Source organism: Ornithorhynchus anatinus, chromosome 16, assembly GCF_004115215.2.
Source record: "Ornithorhynchus anatinus isolate Pmale09 chromosome 16, mOrnAna1.pri.v4, whole genome shotgun sequence".
Taxonomy (NCBI): Eukaryota; Metazoa; Chordata; class Mammalia; order Monotremata; family Ornithorhynchidae; genus Ornithorhynchus; species Ornithorhynchus anatinus.
Genome location: NC_041743.1, coordinates 22,424,043 through 22,440,819, shown reverse-complemented (window position 1 = coordinate 22,440,819; position 16,777 = coordinate 22,424,043). Strand labels below are relative to the sequence as shown.

Sequence of the window (16,777 nt, the reverse complement as noted above, 5' to 3'; positions counted from 1 at the left end):
CCCGGAAGACAGATAAATGGGTTTGGGAGCAAATTAACCCAAAGTAGTCTTTGGAAGGCCAAATGACTCATCAGGAGTACTAATGGAGAAGAAACTAATGCTAGGAAAAGTCCTGGGAAAACATGGACCGGCAGCTAGATGGCTAGAAACCATAACAACGATAACAAAAGAGCCGTTAGCAAGGTTAGAGATTATGGCCGAAGATAGGACATTCTGGAGACGATATATCCATAGAGTCGTTATGAATTGAAAACAGCTCGACGGCATTTGATGATAATAATAATACGGAGCTGTACCATATGATACGGTAATGATGATGATGTTGGTATTTGTTAAGCGCTTACTATGTGCCAAGCACTGTTCTAAGCGCTGGGGTAGACACAAGGGAATCAGATTGTCCCACATGGGGCTCACAGTCTTAATCCCCATTTTACAGATGAGGTAACTGAGGCACTGAGAAGTTAAGTGACTTGCCCAAAGTCACACAGCTGACAAGTGGCCAAGCTAGGATTCGAACCCATGACCTCTGACTCCAAAGCCCGTGCTTATGGTAGTTACATCGTATTACTGCTTTAGTTCCGAGAGGGGACCAAGAGTCATAACTGAGCAGGCTGGGCATCATTCTTGCAGGACTTGAGGCTGAGATATCGATCCTATATATGTGTGAGAGAGTGAGTGACTGTGTGAGTATTTTTGCGATGTTATCTACTGGAGTCTGACACGCACCTAGTTCTTCCACAACAGGAGCCTTGGGCGATGGTGGACTAAACAGTTTTTGTGCCTGTGGCCAGCCTTAGTCTGGGTACACGGACTTTAAGAGAAGTTGTCCTTCAGTCTGTCAATAAGGAAACCCCTGCATTAGACGAGTAGGGACTCACATACAGGCTAAACAGATGGGGACGTGTATTTCCACTATCAGAGCTCTGAGAGGGATCTCAAGAAGTGATTAATAAGACTAAACCACCCAGGGCAGATGATTTATCTATCAATTCATGTATGTTGCACATATGTATTACATAACTAAATCCTCCCGGGGTAGCATAGTCATTTTAGAGCAATAATGGTAATCTTTGTTCAAAGTGTCATCTATGTGTCAAGCACTGTACTATGTGCTGGAGTAGATACAGGGTAATCAGATCTGGCACATATATCAAAGATAGATCAAAGATCACCAGAAACTTCCCTTGGTAGCGTGTTCCAGTCTGTCATTACCTACAGAGTGAGAAAATTTCCTATTGAGTGAGAAAAATCTTCCCCACCCACCCCAACTCATCACTACCCATGACTCAGAGCACTATAAATTGCGAACATTTTAAGACACCAACCGCAACCGTTGTGGGCATTGCCCTTGCGACTTCCTTCCTGGCACTTTTTTTCTGCCGTTCGAGCCGCGGTTTTGGTACAGGAGGATCAGTCTTGAATGAGCCCAACCTAATCGAGAAAAGAAAATAAAATCACTTGCCCACATATATTTCACAGCATAGATAACTATAGCTTAGGCTGCTTGGGCCAGAAGAGGTCCTTACAGATGGTAATCCCACATCCTGCTCTAGCTAAGAGTTCTATCATCTTCTCTGTAGAGGCTACCAGTAACCTGTGATAATCAATTAGCAATAACCGGTGGAATTCCCCCAGCAATTTCTGAAGGAAGCTCCCAGAAAATCATAATAGTAGTGGTTTTTCATATTGAGGCTTATAGGTTTACATTCATCATTCACTGTTCTACAGTGGATTCTAATAAATCTTCACACTATTTAAACAGAATTGGAAAAGTGACTGTATCTAAGTTTAGACCATTTTAAAATTACACTGCCCCGGTTTTCAGTTTTCTAAACAGATGAAAATGGTAATGTTCACCTCTAGTTCATGTTTTGTGCTCTCAACAGTCGTAGGCTCATTATGGGCAAGGAATGGGCTGCTAATTTTTGTTTTTTTTATTGTATTCTTTAAGTGCTTATTATGTGCCAGGCACTGTACTAAGCACTGGGATAGATACAAACTAATCCAGTTGAACACAGTCCCTGTCTGCTATGGGGCTCAGTCTTTATCCTCATATTACGGATGAGGTAACTGAGGCAGAGAAGTAAAGTGACTTGGACAAGGTCACACAGCAGACAAGCGATGGAGCCGGAATTAGAACTCAGGTCCTTCTGCCCCCCAAGCCCGTGCTCTATCCCACACTGCTTCCCCCAAGGACTCAGTACCATGCTCTGCACATAGTATGAGCTCAATAAATACCATGAGCGACTTCAAGTTTATCCAAATTTATGATTTACATTGCTCAGTCTAATTCCCACCTGTGTGCTCTTTCCCAGCACTTAACACAGTGCTCTGCACACACTAAGCCCTTCAATACTGTCACAACTACTTGGCAGCGCCCTTTCTTCTGTATACCCTATTGCTTTGTCCACTGCACTGTCAATAATCTAAACTTCATGCTTGAACTCTGCGAATTTCTGTCAAAACTGCGATACCTGCAAGTGTGGAATTTTTCCCAAATAATCTTACATGAAGTGGAAAGTCGGAGCTCTTCTCAAGTGTTTTTCTGCTTCAGATCCTAATTTGTGCCAGGCGTCACCAGGCAAGAACCCACTGACAGATTCAGTGTCACTGTCATTCTCTCCACCTTCTAGACGATTTAGACCCATGAATGTCAGCTGCAGCAACAGAGAAAAATTATTAGGCCACCACAGGGGCAAAACCACCCACATTTCTGAGTCTCTGCTGTCTAAATAATAATGTGCTAACTTAATTCACTGCTGCTCTATTATGAGAGAGTTTCCAACAGTCAGGCTAACCACAGACCATTACACAGTGGTAGCTGACGGAGCTCGGATTGAGTCCTTCTGCACACTCATGCCTGTCCCACATTTCCACTTGTCTGAAATGGCCACCTGCAGGCCCGAAGGAATCTGGAAATCATGGGCCAGCCCAAACTGGACCGAACCACACTTCATCCACATTTACGATGCTCTTGGTCCTAACCCGACCTGTTTCTCAAGCTCGTGCTGACAAGGCGCTATTCTGCTCACCTGGTCCTCCCTGAACCCTCACCCGCCCAATTCCAGGTCCTCCTGCTGGCATCTTAAGGCCAACCCAGCTCGGAAGCCCGTGGCCACGTCTCTTCTCTGCTAGGCTTTAGAGTCTGGCCCCTCCGGAAGCTCTCCAGCTGGAAATGAAGAACACAGGCCATCCTTGCCCAGAGAGCGGTATTGAGCCCCAACAGGGCTGGGGTTGTGGTGTGGGGGGCGGGGTAGATAGAGGGAAAAGGCCCTACTAGTTAACTCCTCTGAAGATGTCAAAGTCCAAGCCCAGCCAGGACATGCTGGGGCACCAACCACTTCCTCCCTTGCCCATCCGCCATAATGCAGGCAGTCAGCAGTACACCAAATTTACGCACGTAATTGCCCCACTTTTTTAATGTTACAAAATTTATGCAGAAAGGAGCGAGCTTATTACGCAGGCGGTATTTGTTGAGTGCTCACTGAGCAAGCACTTGGGCAAGGACACTAAGGCAGATTGATCGGCCTGGTCAGGGGCTGCACTGGCGCCTCTCTGCTCCACGGCCCAGGGCTCTTTCCCACCATGGCAGCTCTGACTCGGTTAGCCACTTTTCATGATGGCACGGGGAGGGGGTCGGCCAAGAGGAAGGCGACCAGAACTTCCCAGTGCCCAGGCCTGCCCAGGGGCCGTGTCAGCCAGTCGGTCAATTTTAATTATTGAGCACTTATTAGGTACACAGCGCCGTAATAAGCACTTGGGAGAATACAATGTTACAATAAACAGACACATTCCCAGTTCACAGCCAGCTGACGGTCCAGAGGGGACGAGCGGCAAAACTGCCAAAGTGGCATTGTCCAATCGCTGCAGGCAAGTCAACCCCCTCTCTGTCCACCACCTCTTCCCTTGGCCCCACTGACTTTGGCTCCCCGAAGCCACCCAGCACCTCAAACTCGGGCACCGCCTCCCCTCCCCACTCCAACCCAACGCTCCAGTACTTTTTCCATTTTGAGACTAGAGAGGCATCCGGCCAGCCCTGTCATCACAAGCCTTATGGAGCCACTTCCCTTCCCGCCCGAGTTCTCCCCAACAAGCCAACAGAAGGCAGGGAAGAGGGCTCATGGCTCAAGGGAGCACACGCATCACTAGTTTTAAGAAAGAGGGAAAAATAGACTCTGTTGCTTGTGGGCAGGGAAGATGTCTACCGCCTCTATTGCATCATACTCTCCCAAGTACTTAGTACAGCACTCTGCACTGCTAAGCACTTTATAAATACTACTGAGTGACTGAAGAGAAGGCTGAGTTTGGGGTGCTGGAAGAGGATGGGAAAACCGCTTGGAATAAGGAGCTGGAAGGAAGTAGGCCAAGGGGAAATGAGGAAAGTGACATAGGTGCACTGACTGATGCTCAAACAAACAAGCAGGGTGCACAGGGAGGACCAGGATGACAGGAGAAGAGGGGGACTGAGGTCAAGGACGGAGAGGGCAGGAAAACCACTAGGAACAGGGAGGGAAGGGGCAGGATTTACTATGTAAACTGACTTATTTGTAGGGCCCAGCTGTCATGTCAGAACTGGTTGTGAAAGAGAACCTTATTAAGCACATGTAAATCTATAGGAAAATGTCTCCCATGAAATGGCCACATTTTCAAAGAACGTAACCCTGCTGTACCATGGGGAACATCTGAGGAATACAGTTAAAAAAACAAAATAAAAAGGAAACTCTGAAAGCTAAATGATAAATTTTTGAAGGAAATAAACTTTCGGTAAGGTACACAGAACAGCCAGAGAGCTTATCAATGAAAAGAAAGTAATACAACAAACAGTGGAATAAGAACACTCCCGAGAGCCAGAGGACGTGGGCTTTAATCCCAATTCCGCCAACTGCCTGTGTGGCTTTAGGCAAACCTTTTCAGTGCCTCAGTTGCCTCTATTCTCTTTCCTACTTGAAATGTGAATCCCATTTGTCCCACCTGACTTGTATCTACTCCAGTGCTTAGAACAGTGCTTGACACCTAATAAGCGCTTAATAAATACCAGATAAAAAATACCAGAATAAGTTAGGTTGTTAAAATTATTCTCATCAGTTACTGAATAGGGTGAGGTAGCTTTGGACTTACTAAATCTTCAGCAAATGCTGACGGGTCAAATATCGTCATATCAGAGCGCAGCTGATTAGCCTTCTCTTTTCCCAAATCTGAAGCCAAAACTAGAAACTGGGCATCTAGTGCTGCCTCTCTTGCTCGGGACACTATTAAGGAGGAAAGAAAGTCAAAATGCTTTAGAACAGTGATATCAACAAACTCAAATTATTAACTGTGTAGTAATAGCAGTAATCCTATTTATTAAGCATCCACAATGTGCACAGCACTGAAATAAATGCTGGGAAAAAATACAGAGATGAGAATGAGACTTGGTTCTTGTCCCTCCAGGGGTTCGCAATTTAGGAGTAAGGGGGAAGGTTCGCAAAGGCCCCCTTTTCCTCAGCTCCCCCTCCCTTCCGCATTACCTTGACTCGCTTCCTTTGCTCTTACCCCAGCTCCCTGCCCCACGGCACTAATGTATATCTATATCTATAATTCTATTTCCTTATATTGATGCCTATTTACTTGTTTTTTCATCTGTCTCTAACCCCTAGACTGTAAGCCCATGATGGGCAGGGATTGTCTTTACTGCGGAGCTGTACTTTCCAAGCATTTAGTACAGTGTTCTAAGCGCTCAATGAACACAACTGAATGAATGATACATATGGAAGGGGGAAACCAAAAAAACAACAAAAAAAAAACCACCCCCCAAAACCACCCCTAAAAACAACCCAAAAAAGACAAGGACAAGACTAAAAGTCATGGGATCTAAATAGTTCATTATCTACGGTATTTGTTAAGCCCTTCCTCTGTCCCAAGCACTTGGGTGTAAAGAGGAGAATCGGGTCATTGTGGATAATGGAGCAGAATTCTATGCCCCTCACCTCACCGGCAGGCAGGCAGGGCTATACCGCAATGGTGACCAGACGAGGAAATGAACCCCATCCATCTCTCTCAGCGCAGCACACCCCATCTTGCTTCCCTATCCACTCTACCCACTCTTCATGACCAAACTGATGCTCTCAACTCCACCTTCTCTACTCAACGCACACGCGCTACCCTATCCCTTGGTCACTCTCACACCACTAACCCACATCCCTGGATCTCCTCCACTGTGCGCTTCCTACACGCTTACGCTCGAGCCGAACGTTACTGGCGGAAGTCTAAACACCAGACTAACCTTGTTCAGTTTAAATTTATCCTTTCCTGCCTTAACTCTGCCTACTCCTCTGCCAGGCAAAACTATTTTTCTTCCCTTGACACCCATGCCCATCACATCCGTCAGCTGTTCCAGACATTTAACTCCTTCCTCAGGACCCCTGTCCCTCCCCCTCCACCATCCCTCACCCCCAACAATCTGGCCAAATGCTACATTAGGAAAATCAACACCAACAGGTCTGAGCTCCCCAAAATCACCCCTCCTTCTCCATCCCCCTCGCTCTCAACCTTCTCTATTTGCCCATCTTTCCCCGCAGTATCCTCAGAGGAGATCTCCTCCCTCCTCTCAAGGGCCACCCCCCTCCACCTGTGCTTCGGACCCCATTCCCTCTCACCTTATAAAAACTCTCTTCCCTTCCCTCCTCCCCTCCTTAACTTCCATCTTCAACCGCTCACTCTCCAACGGCTTCTTCCCTTCTGCCTTGAAACATGCCCATGTCTCCTTCATCCTAAAAAACCCACTCCACCTACAAAAATCCTACTGCCCCTTCCAGTTATCATCCCATCTCTCTCCTACCCTTCCTTTCCAAACTCCTAGGGCAAGTCGTCTACACTCGCTACCTCAAAGTCTTCTCCTCCAACCCTTTCCTGGACTCCCTCCAATCTGGCTTCCGTCCCCTCCACTGCACCGAAAATGCCCTCTCAAAGGTCACCCACGACCTCCTTCTTCCCAAATCCAATGGCTCCTACTCTATCCTAATCCTCCTCGACCTCTCAGCTGCCTTTGACACAGTCGACCATCCCCTTCTCCCCAACACGTTATCCAACCTTGGCTTCACGGACTCCCTCCTCTCCTGGTTGTCCTCATCTCTCTCTGGCTGTTCATTCTCGGTCTCCTTGGTGGGCTCCTCCTCCCCCTCCCATCCCTTAACTGGAGGGGTTCCTCCAGGGTCAGTTCTTGGGCTCCTTCTCTTCTCCACCCCAGCAAACTCATTCACTCCCACAGCTTCAACTATCATCTCTACGCAGATGACACCCAAATCTATGTTTTCTCCCCTGTTCTCTCCCCCCACCTCCAGGCTTGTATCTCCTCCTGCCTTCAGGTCATCTCCATCTGGATGTCTACCCGCCACCTAAAACTCAATATGTCTAAGACTGAGCTTCTTATCTTCCCTCCCAAACCCTGTCCTCTCCTTGACTTTCCCGTGACTGTGGACTGCACTACCATCTTTCCCATCTCACAAGCCCGCAACCTTGGTGTCATCCTTGACCCACCTCTCTCATTCACCCCACACATTCAATCCGTAACCAAAATGTGCCGGTTTCACTTTCACAACATCGCCAAGACCCGCCCTTTCCTCTCCATCCAAACCACTACTTTGTTGGTACAATCACTCATCATATTCCGACTGGATTATTGCATCAGTATCCTTGCTGATCTCCCAACCTCCTGTCTTTCCCCACTTCAGTCTATATTTCACTCTGCTGCCTGGATTATCTTTCTACAGAAACGCTCTGGGCATGTCACCCCACTTCTCAAAATTCTCCAGTGGTTGCCTATCAACCTCCGTATCAAACAAAAACTCCTCACTATTGGCTTCAAAGGTCTCTATCACCTTGCCCCCTCCTACCTCACCTCCCTCTCCCCTTCTACAGCCCAGCCCACCCAGTCTGCTCCTCTGCTGCGGCTAACCTCCTCACTGTGCCTTGTTATCGCCTGTCCCACGTCCACCTCTGGCCTGGAATGCCCTCCCTCCTCACATCCACCAATCTCTCTTCCCCTCTTCAAAGCCCTACCGAGAGGTCACCTCCTCCAAGAGTCCTTCCCGGGCTGAGCCCTCCCTTTCCCTCTGCTCCTCCTCCCCTCCCCATCACTATTACTCCCGCTCTCTGCTCTAGCCCCTACCCGCCCCACAGCGCTTGTGTATATTTGTACATATTTATTTTTCTATTTATTTTATTAATGATGTGTGTATATCCATAATTGTATTTATCTATTTTTATGCTATTGATTCTTATTTGTTTTCTTTGTTGTCTGCCTCTCCCCTTCTAGACTGTGAGCCCGTTGTTGTATAGGGAATGTCTCTATCTGTTGCTGAATTGTACTTTCCAAGCACTTGGTACAGTGCTCTGCACACAGTAAGCACTCAGTAAATACGACTGAATGATGAATGACTGAACCTGTTAGTACAGATCTGTTTGGCTGCAGCCAGAACTGCGTTCTCTCTTCGGCTCTAAGCCATGGGGGACCCCCAACTCTGCTCCTCTGCTAATAATCCGTTATGTGCTTACTCTGTGCCAAGCACTGTACTGAGCTCTGGGATAGATACTAGATCACCAGACCAGCCCCTGTCCCTGTCTCTCATGGGGCTCACAGTCTAAGTGGGAGGAAGAATTGGAATTGAATACCTACTCTATAAAGAAACTGAGGCCCAGAGGAGTCAAGTGACTTGCCCAAGGTCACCCAACAGGCAAGCAGCAGAGGCGGGATCAGAACCCAAGACCTCTGACTCCCAGATCCGGGCTCTTTCCATTGGGCCACGCTGCTCTTCTGGACACTGTACCGCATTGTTCTCACTGTATTTTCTTCCGATGTGTTGGTATTTTTATCGTTTCATCCTTCCTAATTTCTATTGCCAAACCCCACGCCCCTCCGCCACCCGGGCACTGGGATTTTTCCCAGTGCTTAGTACAATTCTCCAAAGCCAAGTGCTGAATAAATATTATCACTGCCATTATAAACATTGAAAATTACCTCCAGTGAATAGCTTGTTGGCTTCTTCAAGTGCTTCTGTTAACTTATTGTTTTTGGAACTCAGCATTACCTCTCGATTCTCTATTCAAAAAAAAAATCATTTGATTAAAAGACACTTGGAAAATACAAACATTTAATTTTAATTGTACTGAATATGGAGCACAGAGTTCACAAAAATCTACCAATTCAATTATGTTTTTCCCGCATTTTCAAAATTGCTCAAGCCTTTTGTAAGTTACATTGACTTTCAAAACTGCATGAGGCAAAGAGAATCATGTGAGGGGATATAAGTCTTCAAAAGGGAGCAGTCCTCTCCATCAGCATGTGAACTGGGGCTTTGGATACTGAGATCCTCCCCACCAGGAAGCTGGAGAGTAAGATGATAAAATCCCAGCTCTGCCACTTGTCCAGTGTGACTTTGGGCAAGTCACTTAACTTCTCTGTGCCTGTTACCTCAATCTTTGAAATGGGGATTAAGACCGTGAGCCCCACGTGGGACAACCTGACTACCCTGTAAGTACCCCAGTGCTTAGAACAGTACTTGGCACATAGTAAGTGCTTAATAAATGCCATCATTATTATTTGCCCCCTCCTGGACTGTGAGCCCGTTGTGGGCAGGGACTGTCTCTACTTGTTGCTGAACTGTACTTTCCAAACACTTAGTACAGTGCTCTGCACACAGTAAGTGCTCAATAAATATGAATGAATGAAGGAGGGAGGAGGAAGGAGGGGTGGAAAGAGGTGGAGAGGAGAGTCAGGGAGGAGCAGAGTCAGGAGGAGGGGAGAGGAGACTGGGGAATACGGGGAGGATCACTGGGAGCTGGCTGTGGGCAGGGATCGTCTATATTGCTGCACTGTGCTTTCTCAGATGCTTAGAGTAGAGTGCTCTGCACACAGTAAACACTCAATAAATACGATTGAATGAAGGGTAAAAGTGGGTCGGGGGTGGGAAGATGTAGCATGGTTGAGTGGCGAAAGCAAGGACTTGGGAGTCAGTGGATCTGAATGCCACTTGTCTGCTGTGTGACCGCGGGCAGGCCACTTCACTTCTCTGTGCCTCTGTTACCTCATCTGTAAAAATAGGGATGAAGACTGTGAGCCCCAAGTGCGACAACCTGATTACTCTCATCTACCCTGGCGCTCGGAGGAGTGCTTGGCAGATAGTAAGACCTCAACAAGTGCCATTGTTACTATTATTCTTAAGGGGGGTCAGGGGTGTGGGGAGAAGGGGGTCAGGGAGGTGGAGAGAAGGGGGTCAGGAGGTGGAGGGAAGGGGGTCAGGAGGTGGAGGGAAGGGGGTCAGGAGGTGGAGGGAGGAAGGGGGTCAGGAGGTGGAGGGAGGAAGGGGGTCAGGAGGTGGAGGGAGGAAGGGGGTCAGGAGGTGGAGGGAGGAAGGGGGTCAGGAGGTGGAGGGAGGAAGGGGGTCAGGAGGTGGGGGGAGGAAGGGGGTCAGGAGGTGGAGGGAGGAAGGGGGTCAGGAGGTGGAGGGAGGAAGGGGGTCAGGAGGTGGAGGGAGGAAGGGGGTCAGGAGGTGGAGGGAGGAAGGGGGTCAGGAGGTGGAGGGCAGGGGGTCAGGAGGTGGAGGGCAGGGGGTCAGGGGGAGGGGAGGGCAGGGGGTCAGGGAGGCGGAAAGAAGGAGGTCAGGGAGGTGGAGGGAAGGAGGTCAGGGAGGTGGAGGGAAGAGGTTCAGGGAGGCGGAGGGTCCGGGGAGGGTGGGGGCTCACGCTGCACGGTGTGGATGAGCTCCCGGTACTGATGGCGGATGAGCTTCCGGCTGGCGTCGTCCCTCTCGACCCCGCCGGCCTCCTCCCCGCCCGCCCGCTCCGGGGGAGGCCTCGCACGGCCCGAGGCTCGGCCCCCCGCCTCCCCGCCCTCGGGACCCGCTCCGCCGCGGAGAGAGCCCGGGCCCGACGCCGAAGCCGAAGCCGAAGCCGAGGCCGAGGCCCGGCCTGGCCCGAGGGAGGCCCGCCCGCCCCCGCCGTCCCCGCCGCCGCCGCCCCCGCCGTCCCGGGGCATGGGCATGGTCGCACCCACGGCCTTAGGACCCGGACGGGAAGCCGGCGGAGGGCGGGGGGGGAGGGGGAGGGGGGAGCCGCGGGGCGCCTGCGCGCTAAAGCCCGCGCGGGAAGGGAGCGAAGGAGGCTGCGCGCATGCGCACACCGCCTCCGCCCCTAGCCGGGGGGGGGGGAAGGGGGGGCACGCCGCCCCTCCTCGCTCTAACTCCGCCGGCTGTCGCTCCGCGCCCCCTGGCGGTCGGAGAACGCCTCGCCGAGGCGATCGTCCCGTCCCCGACGCGGCCGGCTCCAGGACGGCGCCCCCTGGAGGTCGGAGAACGCCTCGCCGAGGCGATCGTCCCGTCCCCGACGCGGCCGGCTCCAGGACGGCGCCCCCTGGAGGTCGGAGAACGCCCTGCGTGAAGCTATCGTCCCTCCCCCTTCTCAGCTCCGCCTCCGAGCTCAGCCCGCCGCGGCGGTTGATAATCGATACCGATTAATAATCGCAATAATAATAACGTTGGGATGTGTTAAGCGCTTACCAGGTGCAGAGCGCTGTTCTCAGCGCTGGGGGAGATACAGGGTGATCAGGTGGTCCCACGAGGGGCTCACAGTCTTCATCCCCATTTTCAGATGAGGTCACTGAGGCCCAGAGAGGTTAGGTGACTTGCCCAAGGTCACACAGCGGACAAGTGGCGGAGTCGGGGAGAGAAACCACGACCTCTGACTCCCAAGTCCGGGCTCTTTCCACTGAGCTATGCAATTAATCATTATGATACTACTAATAATGAAGAATTATGGTACTTGTTAAGTGCTCTGGGATAGATACGAGGTAATCGGGTCCCCCCCACTTGAGGCTCACAGCGTGGCTCAGTGGAAAGAGCATGGGCTTGGGAGGCAGAGGGCATAGGTTCGAATCCCAGCTCTGCTACTCGTCAGCTCAGAGGTCGTGGGTTCGAATCCTGGCTCTGCCACTTGTCAGCTGTGTGACTGTGGGTAAGTCACTTCACTTCTCGGGGGCCTCAGTTACCTCATCTGTTAAATGGGGATTAAGATTGTGAGCCTCACGTGTGACAAGCTGATTATCCTGTATCTCCCCCAGCGCTTAGAATAGTGCTCTGCACATGGTGAGTGCTTAACAAATACCAACATTATTATTATTCATCCCCATTTTACAGATGGAGGTAACTGAGGCCCATAGAAGTGAAGTGGCTCACCCAAGATCACACAGCAGACAAGTGGCGGAGTCGGGATTAGAACCCATGTCCTCTGACTCTCAAGCCCGGGCTCTTGCCGCGAAACCACGCTGCTTCTCTGCAACCGTAGCACCCGTGTGTATTTTTCTATGGGTGGCCTTTATTTCATCGCTTACTCTGGTTTTTCTGATTTTTAACCTCTTTCTTACTTTTTTACCTCCTGTGAATTTGGCATTAGAGCCCTGCCGCTGGTCCAGGGGAAAGAGTAGGCCTCTGGGAATCGGGAACCTTGAGTTCCAGTCCCAGCTCCAGGAGTCGGTTGCCACGGGGGTGAGGAAAGGAGGCTGTCTCTGGCGCCCCTGCCCCATAGCCATCTGGGAATCCCATCAGACCTTACTCCAACTAGCTAAGGCAAGGATGAGCAAAGGTGGGAATGTGTCTACCAACTGGGTTGTACTCTCCCAAGTGCACAATGAACCCTCAATTAATACGATTGATTGATTGGAAATGCAGCATGGCCTAATGGGTAGAACATGATCATGGGAGTCACAGAGACCTGGGTTCTAATTCTGGATCCTCCGCTTGACTGCTGTGTGACTTCGATCAAGTCACTTCACTTCTCTCTGCCTCAGTTACCTCACCTGTAAAATGGAGGTAAAGTCCCCCACGTGGGACTGTGTCCAACCTGATTAGCTTGAATCTATCCCAGCTCTTTCTACTGTGCCTGACGTTAAAAAAAGTAGGCGGGGCAGAAGTGGAGTGCACTGTGAAGAGTGCTGAAGTTTTGTACATACATCCTATTGGAAAGAGCTTGGGCCAGGTAGTCGGAGGACCTGGGTTCCAATCCTGACCCTGCCAGTTTTTTCATTTGTTCATCCATTCATTCAATTCAATCGTATTTATTGAGTGCTTACGGTGTGCAGAGCATGGCACTAAGCGCTTGGGAGAGTACGATACAACAATAAACAGAAACATTCTCCGCCCACAACAAGTTTACGGTCTAGAGGGGGGAGACAGCCATTAATGTAAATAAATAAATTACAGATAGGTACATAAGCGCTTTGGGGCTGGAAGGGGAAGAACAAAGGGAGCAAGTCAGGGTAACGCAGAAGGGTGTGGGAGAAGAGGAGAGGAGGGCTTAGTCAGGGAAGGCCTCTTGGAAGAGATGTGTCTTCAATAAGGCTTTGAAGGCGGGGAGAGTAATTGCCTGTCAGATATGAGAAGGGAGGGCATTCCAGGCCAGAGGCAGAATGTGGGTGAGGGTTCGGTGGCGAGATAGGTGAGATCAAAGCACAGTGAGAAGGTTGGCATGACAAGAGCGAAGTGTGAGAGCTGTCTTGTACAACAAGAGTGGAGAGGCGAGGTAGGAGGGGGCAAGGTGATTGAGTGCTTTAAAGTCAATGGTGAGGAGTTTTTGTTTGATACAGAGGTCGATGGGCAAAATCTGGGGTTTTTTGAGGAGTGGGGTGACATGTCCTGAATGTTTTTGTAGAAAAGTAATCCAGGCAGCAGAGTGAAGTATGGACTGGAGTGGGGAGAGACAGGAGGCTGGAAGGTCAGCAAGTAGCCTGATGCGGTAATCCACGCAGGTTAGGATGACTGATTGTATTAACGTGGTCGCAGTTTGGATGGAGAGGAAAGGGCAGATTTTAGCAATGTTGTAAAGGTGTTGCTGATAGGATATGTTGACTAATTGAATATGTGGGTTGAATGAGAAGGGAGTCAAGGATAATGCCAAGGATAGAGGCTTGTGAGACAGGAAGGTTTGTGGTGCTGTCTACAGTGATGGAAAAGTCAGGAGAGGACAGGGTTTGGGTGGAAAGATGAGGAGCTTTGTTTTGGGCATATTAAGTTTGAGGTGATTGGGGGTCATCTAAGTAGAGATGTCTTGAAGGCAGGAGGAGATGCGAGCTTGGAGGGAAGGAGAGAGATCAGAGGAGGAGGTATAGATTTGGGTATCATCTGCACAGTGATGGTAGTTGAAGCCATGGGTCCGAATGAGTTCTCCAAGGGAATGAGTGAGGAAGAAGAATAGAAGGGGACTCAGAACTGAACCTTGGAAGACCCCCACAGTTAGAGAGTGGGAGGCGGAGGAGGAGCCCATGAAGGAGATTGAGAATAAACAGCCAGAGAGATGAGGAGAACAAAGAGAGGACAGAGTCCATGAAGCCAAAGTTAAATAATATTTCCAGGAGAAGGGGGTGGTCCTCAGTGTTGAAGGTATCTGAGGGGTCAAGGAGGATTGGGACAATGGATTTGGCAAGAAAGAGATCATTGGAGACCTTTGAAAGGGCGGCTTCTGTGGAGTGAAGGGGATGGAAGACAGATTCGAGGGGGTCCAGGAGAGAACTGGAGGAGAGGAATTTGAGGCAGCGGGTGTAGACGACTCGCTCAAGGAGCTTGGTGAGGAATGGAAGGATGGAGATGGGGCGATAACTGGAGGGAGCCATGGGGTCAAGGGAGGGTTTTTTTAGGCTAGGGGAGACATGGGCATGTTTGAAGGCAGTGGGAAGAAGCCATTGGAGAGCGAAAGGTTGAAGATGGCTGTAAGAAGGGAAGGGGGGAGGAGGGGGAGAGTTTTGATAAGGTGCAAAGGAATGGGGTCCGATGCGCATGTGGAAGGGGTGGCATTTAAGAGGAGGCAGGACCTCCTGCCCCTCCCAATCCTCCCCTTCCCCTCTCTCGCCCAGCTCTTTCATTCATTCATTCATTCATTCATTCATTCATTCATTCAATAGCATTTATTGAGCACTTACTATGTGCAGAGCACTGTACTAAGCACTTGGAATGTACAAATAGGCAACAGATAGAGATAGTCGGGGGATTAGCTCTTTCCCGCTCTCTCCTCTGCCTCCTCCCCCCCAGCCCTAGAACCCCACTTTACCAGCACCTCCTCATCCCCCTCCCCCTACTCTTCCCCCCACCAAACACCCTCCTCACACCCTCCCCCCTTCCCTCTTCCCCACCCACGCCCCATCTCAGTCCTGTCCCACCGCCACCCTTCGTCCCCATCTTCCTGTCTAGGGCCCCGCCACCTCCTTCCCATCCAAACCCTCCCCTCCCCCAGCTCTACCCCCCCCCCCTTGCACCCACAGCTACTTTTAAGTTTGGCCTCTGGAACCCCCACTTCATTATAGGTAAACTTCCTTTCATCCATGACCTTTTCCTTTCCCGCTCTCTCCTCCTCCTTGCCCTTATGGAAACTTGGCTCACTCCTGAAGACATGGTCTCCACAGCTGCTCTCTCCAGCAGAGGCCTCTCCTTCTCCCACTCCCCCAGACTCAACGGAAAGGGAGGAGGCGTCGGCTTCCTCCTCTCACCCCGTTGCCACTTCCGCACTATCCCTCCTCCCCCATCCCTCTCCTCCCCCTCCTTCGGAGCCCATATCATTTGCCTCTACCACCCCCTCCAGATACTTGTCGCTGTCATCTACCGCCCTCCCGGTCCCACCTCCGACTTCTTCAACCACCTAGACCCCTTTCTCACCTTCCTTCTCTCCTTCTCTCTGCTCACTCTGATCCTCGGAGTCTTCAACATCCACTTAGATGTACCCGATGACTCCTCTGCCGCCCGCCCGCTATCCCTCCTCGACTCTGCTGACCACCTGCTCCACCATACCGCGCCCACTCACCGACTCGGTCACACCCTCGATCTCATCATCTGCTACTGCTGCACTACCTCCTCCCTCACCAACTCTGAAATCCCTCTCTCAGACCATAACCTTCCTACCTGCCTCATTTCTCACACTCCCTCCCCCTGCCAATCTTTGCTACTCCCCCACAGAGACCTCCGCTCTCTTGATCCCATCCGTCTCTCCAAAAGCATCTCTCCCCACCTTGCCCACCTGTCCTCTCTTCCCACTCTCGATGACCAGGTCACCGCTCTCAACTCCACCCTCTCTACTCATCTCAACTCTCTCGCCCCCCTTTCCCTCCACTGCTCTTGCTCCACTAACCCACAGCCCTGGGTCACCGCCTCTGTCCACCTCCTACGCTCCTATGCTCGAGCTGCCGAGCGCTGCTGGTGAAAGTCCAAGCACCAAGCCGACCTCATACATTGTAAATTTATCCTTTCCTGCCTTAACTCTGCCCTTTCCTCCACCAGGCAAAAGTTCTTTTCCTCCCTCATCAACACCCATGCCCGTCACCCCCGCCAATTGTTCCGGACCTTTAACTCTCTCCTTAGGCCCCCTGTTCCTCCCCCTCCCCCTCCCTCACCCCCAATGATCTGGCCACCTACTTCATCACAAAAATTAACACAATCATGTCTGAGCTCCCCAAAGTCACCCCTCCTCCTCCTACCTCCCCCCCCAACCCTCTCCCCTACTTTCTCATCTTTCCCTGCAGTATCCTCAGAGGAGATCTCCTCCCTCCTCGCAAGTGCCACCCCCTCCACCTGCACCTCGGACCCCATTCCCGCTCACCTTTTAAAAACCATCGGCCCAGCCCTCCTCCCCTCCTTAACTTCTATCTTTAACGACTCACTCTCCAATGGCTTCTTCCCCTCTGCCTTCAAACATGCTCATGTCTACCCCGTCCTAAAAAAACCCACTCTCAACCCCACTTCCCCTTCCAGTTATCGCTTTATCTCCC

The 16,777-nt window shown here is 50.8% G+C and overlaps 1 protein-coding gene across 1 annotated transcript in view; it reads right to left on the bottom strand.

Annotated features, from left to right (window-relative positions):
* The window catches only part of NSMCE4A (NSE4 homolog A, SMC5-SMC6 complex component), a 28,725-nt gene extending 17,708 nt beyond the window's left edge, over nucleotides 1–11,017 (bottom strand). The window contains exons 1-5 of the mRNA XM_029081017.1: nucleotides 10,720–11,017; nucleotides 8,996–9,076; nucleotides 5,119–5,249; nucleotides 2,509–2,657; nucleotides 1,326–1,431 (exon numbers count right to left, since the gene is read on the bottom strand). Of these exons, the coding sequence (XP_028936850.1) occupies nucleotides 1,326–1,431; nucleotides 2,509–2,657; nucleotides 5,119–5,249; nucleotides 8,996–9,076; nucleotides 10,720–11,017 (765 nt within the window). The remainder of the gene's footprint in view (nucleotides 1–1,325; nucleotides 1,432–2,508; nucleotides 2,658–5,118; nucleotides 5,250–8,995; nucleotides 9,077–10,719) is intronic.
* Nucleotides 11,018–16,777: the final 5,760 nt, after the last annotated feature.